This window comes from Halyomorpha halys, unplaced genomic scaffold, assembly GCF_000696795.3.
Source record: "Halyomorpha halys isolate HHAL.00 unplaced genomic scaffold, Hhal_1.1 Scaffold362.1, whole genome shotgun sequence".
Lineage (NCBI taxonomy): Eukaryota > Metazoa > Arthropoda > Insecta > Hemiptera > Pentatomidae > Halyomorpha > Halyomorpha halys.
The window spans coordinates 532,758-544,145 of NW_027105356.1; the positions used below are offsets into that span (position 1 = coordinate 532,758).

The 11,388-nt window shown below is 35.0% G+C and overlaps 2 protein-coding genes across 2 annotated transcripts in view; both read right to left on the reverse strand.

The window, feature by feature from the left end:
* Window positions 1-1,252: 1,252 nt before the first annotated feature.
* Window positions 1,253-2,736, reverse strand: LOC136796535 (ankyrin repeat and SOCS box protein 3-like). The gene is made up of 2 exons (XM_067050518.1): window positions 2,629-2,736; window positions 1,253-1,939 (listed from the first exon to the last, which is right to left on the reverse strand). Exons 1-2 carry the CDS (start codon window positions 2,734-2,736, stop codon window positions 1,253-1,255), a joined length of 795 nt encoding a protein of 264 aa, XP_066906619.1.
* LOC106681736 (uncharacterized) overlaps window positions 1,969-11,388 on the reverse strand; it is a gene marked incomplete in the record, with an annotated part of 21,548 nt that continues 12,128 nt past the window's right edge. Inside the window, 6 exon segments of the mRNA XM_067050501.1 lie at window positions 1,969-6,021; window positions 6,272-6,379; window positions 6,809-6,907; window positions 7,177-7,224; window positions 7,305-7,427; window positions 10,289-10,453. Of these exon segments, the coding sequence (XP_066906602.1) occupies window positions 4,318-6,021; window positions 6,272-6,379; window positions 6,809-6,907; window positions 7,177-7,224; window positions 7,305-7,427; window positions 10,289-10,453 (2,247 nt within the window).

The window sequence follows — 11,388 nt, forward strand, 5'->3', positions numbered from 1 at the left end:
GCCATCCTCAAGGACATCGTCAGTATAATTTCTTCCTCACATTAATTTAAAGTTTCTTTTGCAGGCTATTCTGCCCAGGTCATTTTCTTTATTATAAGTTAAAAGCCTATTTCTTTTTTTTTTTAATTTAAAATCATTAACATTTAATTTTCCTATAAAAAATTATCAACAATTAATACACCATCATATAACAAACCTATGGTGTGTGTACATGTTATATGTGTAACATGTTAATATGTGAAACATGTTATATGGTAGTGTATTAACTGTTGATAATCTTATATAGGAAAATTAAATGTTAATGATTTTAAATTTGGCCTGGGCAGAATAGACTGCAAAAGAAACTTTAAATTAATGTGAGGAAAAAATTATATTGAAGATGTCCTTGAGGATGGCTAGAATGGCCGAAACATTGGACTGGTGAAAAATAAAGTGTTGAGACAATAATGGATACGAATTTTTGATTCATTTAATAAAAAAAAAATAATAATAATTTTATGATATGTAATATTTTATATGGAAAGGTCTCAGTTTCCATATTACATATTTGGTTTTCTGCTTGTATCAAATCTTCATTTTATTTTCAATCAATGAAGAAATCACCTTTACTGGTTATTCGTGAACAATCTATCATTAATTTATTCCCTAAGTATTTTCTAAAATATTTTTATAGGTGTGAAAAAAAAAACTAAGAATAAATGAACTGAACTTAATAATATTTGTTTTTAATTAAATCATTTTAAAGTACATTAAATATTTAAACATTATCCAATGGAAATAAAATGATTAATATCTCATTCAAGAATTGCTGAAATAAATACAGAACAATGCTGTTCTCATTAGAAAGCACGCAGTATCTTCCAGGATTTTATGAGAATTGCATCTCATTGTGATCAGAATAACTACTTCTTTAAGTAAATTTGTTGCAAAGCATTGAATGCAACAATCTTCTCAATTTTCTTGTCTTAAAAAATATCATTTTCAGTCTTTGCAAAGGGCTCATTTTCCATTTGTAAGATACTGCTTTCTTACTGATATATGAAAAATTAATGAATGGAATTAAATAAATAAATATGTGTAAGGAATTATACATATATTTTAAAACTAATAATTTTTTGTCTCCATTTGGTATTAACGATTTTTTCTTGAATTTTTCTAGTCTTATAAAAGCATTATGCTCTACACTGCTATTATCTCAATTATTTAACAAACTATTCATATTTTATAATGCCTAAGAGATCTCATTGTCAAGTCAGTCTTCCGTGCCTCCCCTGACCTTGAGAAGTTCAACTACATCTTGATGACTAGCCTCCTTGGCAAAGAACAGAGGAGTGTGTCCTTTCCTGTCCTTGGAATTCACGTCACTACCACAATCCAAAAGTACCAGAGCTGTATCCATCTTTCCGTTCTTGGCAGCATGGTGTAGCGGCAGCCTTCCTAATCTATCTTCTGCATCTAGGTTGGCGCTGTTCCCCAGGAGAACCCTTACGGTCTCGATGTGCCCCCCGGCGGCCGCTTTGTGGAGAGGTGTCTGCCAAGAAATATCCTTACTTTCGATATCCGCACCATGCAAGAGCAACCAGCTGAGGCAGAGGTCGTGCCCTCGCTCCGCAGCGAAGTGGATGGCCTTCTTCTTGCTCGTGGTAGCCTCGTTAAGGTCCGCACCATTGTCTAATAATAACTGCAGTACATCCAAGTTACCTTCTTCTGCTGCAAGGTGTACAGCGGTTACTTTACCCTTCCTCGATGCGAAGTCCACTCCGATTCTCAATATAGTTTGCACTATGTCAGATCTTCCTTCAAAAGAGGCACGCTCAAGCGGCGTCCTTCCCTCTCCGTCTTCATTGCACAAACGTTTCCTAAGTTCTTCATCAGGTAATATAGAAGGTAACTTTAAATATTTTCTAACAACAGCTGCGTCCCTTGAATCAGTATTGACCTGTAAAGTTAATTTTATTTTAAAAATATTTTTCACTTTAAATATTAAGAAGAGGATACAAGGAATTCAATTTTTGTTGTTGTGAGAACTATAAAGTTAAGGTCATTTTTAATTAAAGCCTTTTTTTTTTGTTTTGTTTTTTATTTATTTGCAGATAAATCATACAACCTGCCAGTCTTGGGCAATAATTAATAGTAATAATTGAGCACATTCATACCAAAATTATATATATACATAAATATAAACAATATTATATATTACATAAATTATATATAAACAAAAAAAATGAACAGAATCAATGTACATAGATAAATAATAATACAATAAAATAAATAAAACCAAATGTTGAACTAGTTTTATAATAAAATAAAAGTGGTAATCACTCCAATACTTTATCTACAATTTTGAATTACTCTATTCAACTTGGTTTTGCATTACTGGAAAATTCGTTTACTAATTAAATTCGCATTACTAGTCGATTATTCGTTTCCTAAACGTTTTCAGCACACCATGTTCTCAGATGATGCAAACTCGCCTTCTCTCCGGATCATACTCTCAATTCTTTTTATTCATCCTGACGAGTTTGATGTTTCGGGCGCATCATATTTTATGCTCGTTGAGAGTGGTCTTACCCGTCTGTATTTCGAAGTTTAATTTAACAGTGATATTGCAGATCCCCAGTCTCTTACTCTTCCCTTTTCAGGGAACTTTATCTCAGGTGGTGGATTCCTATCGCCTGGATGTATCTTTGGTGTGGAACTATCACTCCAAGAGTAGGAAAGGGTTGGGAGGGACATATTCGTCTGATAGGTCACTTGCTTTCTATTGAGAAAACCTTTGAACAGTTGTAAAATTATTATTAGTTTAGGACCGCCTGTAGCCGAGCGAGTTAGTCAAAGTGCAAAATTTGATTGCCTAGTAAATACAGCGCCGCCGGAAAGTCGACTTCTATTTCTAGGGCGGCCCCAGGATATGAAAATGTGTTAAAATAGGTTAGTACCCTGTAGACAACACCCCATATGTCAAAAATTACCACATAGTAATCTAAAATGTGATCTATTAAATTAAATGAAATCTGTACCGCTACAATCCATAAAGGGTCAGGGGTTCCGTTACTAGACCAACGGTTGTGCAAGGAGGTGATTTGGTCAGAATCACGCTCGACCGCCAAATTTTTACTCCATTTAGAGTAGCCAATCTAGAAGGCTGGGTGGACCCCAGGAGGGCTCCAGAATCCACAAGAGTTGACTAACGGCTACAGTGTAACAGAAAACAATTTGCTACCTAGCTGTATTCGAACTCAGGTCCTTGGAATGAGTAGCCGCGGGGTAAGGCCCGTGGCTACCCGCGAAAATATAGTGTTTCCTATTTTACTAAAAAAATTAAGAACAACGTACACGTAACCCATGGATGAGTAAATCTAAAGTCCTCTTCATGTTTTAAATTAAGTTCCATAACAAAGAGGTGTAGGATTATCATTCTACTTTCAAAGCTTGATTTAACACTAGGAATATTTTATTGTAGGAAGGTAGTCCAGGAGGTGGTAAATAAAGGTATCAAAATAGTAGAAGAATACTATTTATTTTTAATCAACGTTTTAGTCCACTTAGTCGCCCGCTGTGTTTCAATCGGACAGCCCTGACGAAGCCGTGCAAAGTGGGACTAAACCTTGGTTAACAATAAATAGTTTTCTTTTACTATTTTGATACCTTTATTGACCAAATATTTTCGGTCAAATATTTTCTTCCAATAGGAATATTTTATTTCATTAAATTCAAAGAGTCTCAAAATACTTGATACTCAAAATATGGTTTGCTGATTATATTTCTTAATTAATTTTTTTCACATAAAAAAAGTAAAAAATGTCTTTTTTATGCTTTATTTACAAAAATATTCAAGATTTTGTCTTTTAATTTTAAAAATAAATAAGATATCAATTCGAAGTTATTTTATTTTAGAGATAAAGCATAGACAAATTAATTATTAGTTTTTTTTATATTTCTTGAGAAAAGTAAATGGCACAGAAAAAGCATTGGCCAAAATGTTCTCAAAATACCATTTATGCCAGGTAGGTTTTACTATGATTTCATAGTAGACTCGCCTAACTTTTCATACTTTGCCTGACATATGCAATTTGTTCGGTAACCAATAGCATAGACGAAATTTATGTTGTAGGACTCCTGCAGTGCTAAAAATAAATAAAAATAGGATCTATTTTGTCCCATACAAGTTTAATCTACTTCAATTTAACCGCATAGAAATCAAATTCAATAATGACACGATTTACTAAACTAACATCACAGACATTTAACACTCCTGAATTTTTTTCTCGAACTCATTTTATTTTTGAAAAAGTTTATTCGTGGCACTCCGGTGTTTTATTCTGTTCCTCCAACAATCCGTAGGAACTTGGCTATCGCCGTGTGCCCATCAGATAGAGCAGAAGCTAGCGGAGTCGCCTCCAGTAATGATCTGCTGTTGACACATGCTCCAGATTTCACCAACAACTTGACCATGTCTAGGTTGCCCCTTGTTGTTGCTAAATGCAATGCAGTTTTCCACAAATCGTCGACATCTTCTACATTAGCACCATAACTTATTAAAGTGCTGATTATGTCCAAATAACCATAAACTGCGGCTTCATGTAGCGGCGTGCGACCAAGGTTGTCTTGAACGTCTAATTTCGCACCATGATCTAAGAGTAAAGCAACAATCTCTTTGTTTCCGTTGATCGCAGCGACATGCAAAGGCGTCTTTTCGCGGCTGTCAGTGAGTGTTATATCTGCTCCTTTTTCGATCAGAAGAGAGACAATGTCATTACTGGCGTTTTTTGCTGCATAGTGGAGGGGTGTTTGGGCTAAACGGTCTCTCGCAACCACATCAGCAACAACTTCAAGGAGAGCCTTAACAATAGTAAGATGATTTGTTGCAACTGCTCTGTGCAAAGGAGTGCGGCCATAATTATCTACTGGAGAAACGACTGTACTTCTAGATATCAAGTACTGTACCAGTTCTAGGTGCCCCCCTTCTACTGCTTCATGTAGCGCCGTGAGCCCTAAGTTATCTCTCTCATCAACACCAAACCCGCGATCTAGAAGTGTTTTTACAACATTATATTGCCCGCTGGATGCTGCCAAGTGCAGTGCCGTCTTCCCCCAAATATCTTTAGCAATTACTTGTGGGTTTTGCTCAAGTAGCAACTCTACGACTTTCAGCTTGCCCCTATCTGCTGCTAAATGAAGAGGAGTTCGACCGCTCTCATCCTTCGCTATAACGTTTCCTTGGTGACTCAACAGAACATCCGCAGCACCTACAAAACCAGTTTCTGATGCCCTATGAAGTGGAGTCCAACCATGGCTGTCTTCAGCATTTACGTCTGCCCCGAAGGTAATAAGTAATGAAATAACTTCTTTTGAACCACTGTCGACAGCGTGATGTAGTGCAGATCGACCGATATAGTCCCTTTGATTTACATCGGCACCATTTTCCAAAAGTGTATTGCATACTTCAGTGTGCCCGTTACTTGACGATAAGAGTAACGGTGACTTTTGTTGTCTATCTTTTGCTGACGGATTTGCCCCACGTTTCAGTAACAGAATAACTGCTTCTAATTGGCCATTGCTCGAGGCATGGTGTAGAGGCTTGCGGTTCAACTCATCCTCTGATTCTATATCCAAATCCTTGTCCAAAAGTTCTTCCAGCTCTTTCAGATCTCCATGCCAAGCAGCTTCATGGAGGCTCATCCAGCTGCTGCAATCAAAAAAGTTTTCTTCTTCATCTTCATCCTTTTCTTTGAATTTTATTTTCGGTATTTGTGTCGAAATGAGATTATCCATTAATCCATTTACTTGATTCCTTTGAAGTATACTTTTCATGAATGACGAAAATCCCGGTAGAGCGCTGTTATCCATCAATGATTGAATTCCTACTTTTATCGATGATAGTATTCTTTCGCTTTTGTGGGCTTTTTTATTGTTACTCTCATCTAGTTTATTTTTAAATTTGGCAACTGCTTGATTTTGATCTACTAAAGCTTGGAGACCTTCGACCTGATAATTCATGATTCCAGAAAATAGCGAAACCTGAAAAAGAATATTTCGACTTCTCAAATCAATATAGATGTATTTGTTCAAACATATAAAATCATATTTTTTGTAAATAAATTTATGTTTGAAAGTCAACTGATACCTAACCCCTTGATTTAAAGCTATCTATCTTAACTGATGAACATATCTTATTGGCTGATGGATTATGGTACTGGTAAAAACATGTCATCTCAAAATCAAAGTTCAGGACTATAGATATGAAATAAGGAAGTGCATGAATACTTACGGGATCGGAAGGTAGGAGGTCCGAGGTGGGAGTTTCGGCGATATGGCTGCGTACACACCTGGCAGAACTACTTTTGTAGATATTATAGAAAGGCTTATCCTCAGTTACCTTCATGATCATAGAATGAGATAATATTAATAAATTAATATTTATTATAAATTATTGAAAGAAACAATTATTTGTATAATTAAAATAATTCAAAACTTTAATTAATGTTATTTTTTTTCTTTGATTCTGAAAAAAATGAAATTAATTTATTTTATTTTTCTATATTGACTCACGGTACAATGAAACAGAAAATAATTATCTTGCCGCAGTCGGATTCGAACCCAGGTCCTTGGAGTTAGTAGCACAGTTCCTTAACACAGAGCCGCTCATATATATCCGGCAGTGGGAGATAATTATTTTCATTTTAACGTGAGTCAGCCCTGTGGGCTAAAATATGTCTCCTCACATATCATTAAAAACATGTAGGAAAAAAATAGTCCTAATAATTTTCATTTCTGAAATTAATAAAATACGACTTCAAAGACTTACGGGAGATTTTTCTTCAATAATGTCAGCAATATTACTACGCAGATTCAATGCAGAACTACTTTTTGAAATATTGTAACTTTTTCTGTTATCAGCTGCTACCTAGATAAGAATAAACACAAACTTAAAACAGCCAAAAAAAACTATTTATTCAATCAAATTATTTAATCAGAGGTAACGTTTAAAAAAAAGTTAAGTAATAAATAAAATATATCATACTAAATGAATGAAAAATATATGTGTGGATTTCTACATTATTGTCCGTAGTTTCCGAATTCTAATATGTGTATAAATAAACTGTTTGGTAATATTGTGATAGCACTATCGCGAACAGGCAGCCTACGAGATAAGATAAAACAGTTTAAACTCACTTCAGTCCTTTTTCCAGAATGACTAATTTCAAACACTGTGTTTTCATCCTGTTTTAAAACAGAAAACAAAGGAATAAATAAAATTCTAGACTATTTTGGCAAACTCGAAATATTTTTATTATTTGTACCTTTTTCGAAATCGCATTTCTGTATCTGTCGATACTAGACCTTCTGAATCGGCTAACATGAATCCCATGACTCTGAGGTATGTCTGTAACTGATCCAGATTTATAGGGAATGCCAGATGAATGCTGAAAAAACGAGAACTATTAATTTTCATTTAATATAAGATATTTAAACTTAAATCTTCATCGGGCGCGGCTGATCTGACAGGATTCGGTTTTTTTGGTGTCTCTTCCAAAAAGGCGCCGAGTGTGACCCCTTCCTCCCAGTAGTTTCCTAACATTGTGGGGTGGTTCCAACCCGCCCAGTCAGTAAGCTCCTGCCTTCTAGAAAGTGCGTCACACGTGTGTATCTGACAGGCTCACCGCGCCCGATTACGTCACAATCCTATGGTCAACATTTTTCACTTTAGATAGTAAATTCAAGCACTTCACTGTTTTTCGATACTTGTGTTGGGATCATTTTTGTCAGGTACCATTGCCGTTTATGAATGGGGATCGTGTGCCTGTCAGGCTCACCGCGCCTTTCTGGTGTGTCTTTCAGGTTCATCGCTCCTCTTTCCTAGATTTTTTTATGAATTCTTCAACCGTTCTTTCAGTATTTCTTTGATTTTAGGGAGACCACAATTTTCCGGCCTTTTTGGTTTCAATGACGAAACCGTACCAACGTCACATGAAAGAAGAACATCCTACCTACGTCCTGGTTTGTTCTTCAGAACAAACACTGTTGATAAAAGTACTGGAGAAAAAAAAAACCTGAGGTCATAACGCATTATAATGCTCACAAAAACTGGAGATGACACTGTTAACCAAATTTGCGACACATACAATGTGCAACGAAATACACATCGATCGCCAATGGCTGTTTTCTACACTATGTTGATCTTGGATGGGATAAATTCCTTGGTTATTGACCTCGTGAATCAATTGAAAGGAATTTCAAGAAGAGTTTTTTCTCAAAACTCAATTGTCACAAGAACTGTGTATCGGACAGCTTCAGCGAAGAAGCCAGCTTAAATCCGGCCTTCATACCTCCTTGAAAATGTTTCTCAAGAGATCCCTCCCGGCTGATAATTGCCCAAAATCAACACCTCCCCAACTCCAAAAGCGGTCCAGATGTTGTGATTGCACGGTGGAAACAGGAATACATGGGCTCACGAACTACTCCTATGTGAAATAACCAAAGAATTTTTCCCTCATGCAAGACGCAAAACCACTCTGCAACATGCTTTTCAGCCTTTTCTTGCGATCCTTCATCGGCTTTGATGGAAGATGACTCAGACTTATTTCTGTCTCCACACATTTCAAATTCATGTCTGACCCCTTTTTAAATTTTGTTTCGAGGATAAAAGGTCCTATTTTGATTTATATTCATAACCATGACATGTGAATTCCGCATTTTGATATTTTTTGGTTTCTATACCCCAATAAATAATAAGAAATGTTTTAAATTTATTTTATACTTTTCCCTAATTTTCTACATCCTCAAAATGGTCGGTAATTTTTGGTGCCTGTCAGGCTCACCGCGCCCCGATTTTGAGAATCCTTGACAGCGCCCTACGAAGGGTTAAAGATATATATTATATTCTTAATAATTTCTATTTAATGTTTTTTTGCGATTTCCTCATGAATTATGTGCTTGAAAAGGAAGTACAGAACTTTTTCATTTATACAATTATAAATCATTTTTATTTATTTATTTTATCATTTGCTTAGATTTAATAACATTAGTTAAATTTCAACCTATGGTAAGCGGACCAAAAGCCTTGTTGTAGGCCACGAGATAGTCCGGTAACACATATTTTTGCTTTAAAGATGAATAATAATATCTGAGTTTGTTCCTCTTACACCTGACCCCGTATGTGGGATTAGTCTCAGCCATGCGAAGAGGCACATCATAAAGATTGCTGAGAGCAAGGCTGGGTTACTCTGGAGAAATACCAGAGGAATGGAACAATCGAAAATGTTCCTCAAGGGATCATGCCCGAAAAGAAATAACTTTCTTCTTAATATGGATAGGAGTATCTTAAGATGGGTGACAGCTAAATAAGCATCTCTGTAAAGTGAGACTGATAGAGTCCCCTATCTGCAGGAAGGAGGAAGAGACTGCTTACCACATCATTTGCAGATGTGATGTAGTGGCAAGAACACGATTCCTCATCTTTGGTAAGGATCGTATCTTGGATCCCAAAATTTGCTAGACAGTGGATCCTTATACAATGTCCAGATCTGCAAAGGCAATTGGCCTGTTTGAGCAGAGGAGGGACGGCGTACAATAAGCCCTCTGTGCCCGCGGTGCTTCTTAGAATAATAAAATTATTTATTTATTATTTTAAGCTATTTTCAGAGGAACTCCTAATTGCCCCAATGCGGTAGATGAAGTAGGCCAAATGCTTTAATTTCCGATTAAGTGACCGTAAACTTGTATGCGTTAGGAATCGAAACAATACTCATAGGAAGTTTCCTGATAATGAAAACTTCCTGTTTATCTTCAAATGAATACAATTTTATCCATTCAATTCTCAAAAGATTTTCATTCTATTTATAAGTCCCACGCTTCGGCCTGATGAATATTTAACAAAGAAGGTGACTGTGATAAATATTTTTTTTTTATTTTAATGTGAAAATTGACTAATTATGGTTATTTGTTCGATTGACCTAGGCGGAATAGCCTGCATGAAGTTGTGTTTTTATAAAATGATTTATTTTTAAAATTTTATTAAGATTGTCCCTGAGGATGGCCGAATTGGCCGAAACGTCGGACTTATAAATATAATAAAAATTTTTTGATACTAAAATGGATACAATTTTACTTATTTAAACATAATTAACCAGTCTCAAGAAAGTTTAAGATTATAAATAAAGTGAGATGGAACTGTTCCTATTTATCATTTTTTTTTTCCAGAATGAATCCAGAAAAGTTTTCTATTCACTTTAAATTATTGTAAAAGTTATTATTAATAATTAAAACTGGTGCGGTGAAATCTTACCGCCAATGTCGATTCTTCTTTTTCGTCAATGAGCATAGAAAGGGTTGCCTTCCTTCTATTCCTTGCCCCACGTCCCAAAATATTCGTATCTGAACTGCTTTTTGCAATGCCATAGTTTTTTGTAGCTTCGGCAACTTCCTTGAAATTGATATTTTTCAAAACGAACTGAAACAAGAAAATAAAATTAATACTTGGACCGACCATTATTTATATATATTAATGTTTATTTAACCAATAGCAAAAAAAAATCTGTATTGTTACAACCCATGAAGGGTCTGGAGTGCAGTACGATGTAAGGAAGTACTGTCACTATTTTTTATTTATTTATTCAGAAAAATACATCCAGTCATCAAGCACACATATATACGTACACACACACACACATATAAATAATGATTTTAATAGTATAATAATAATATAATGAATCGAGGTTGTGCTAGACCAACCTACAATACAAGGAGGTAATTTGGTCATAATCGCGCTCGATCGTGTCGTGAAGCTCGGATGGTCCCCGAACACACAGGGTTGACTCACAGCTACAGTGAAAAAAGAAAATCATTGTCTCCCCTAGCCGGATTCGAACTCGTGCCCTTGGGGTTTTTAGCACAGTGTCTAGCAAATCACTCCATTGATATGTATATGTATGTACATATATATTTGTACTATATACAGTACATATATTTGTAATATGTATTTTATTATATTAGGTAATTAAAAATGAATATTGAACTTCATAATCGACCAACATGTTTTTAAGTTTATATTTAACAATTACTAGAACATTTTAATGAAATTCAATTTTAACATTATTGACATGTTATAATTTTTTTTTTCTAACAATCCCTTATTTCTCCTTAAGAAAATGTTCAGGTTACTATGGTTACAACTATTAAAGTTCACTTTTATTAATTATTAGATGGTGTGGTGCAACTATGTTGTTTTAGTTGTCCTACAAATTAAAATTCTTCTAAGAATAAAATTTTAATTTAAATACATTTTCGCTATCGTTTTGTAACTCATTTAGCTGTATTTTGTCTGACTGTAAGTTGAATTTGGCTGTGATGCATTATATTTTTCTAGGAGTTAAAAATCTAAAATAA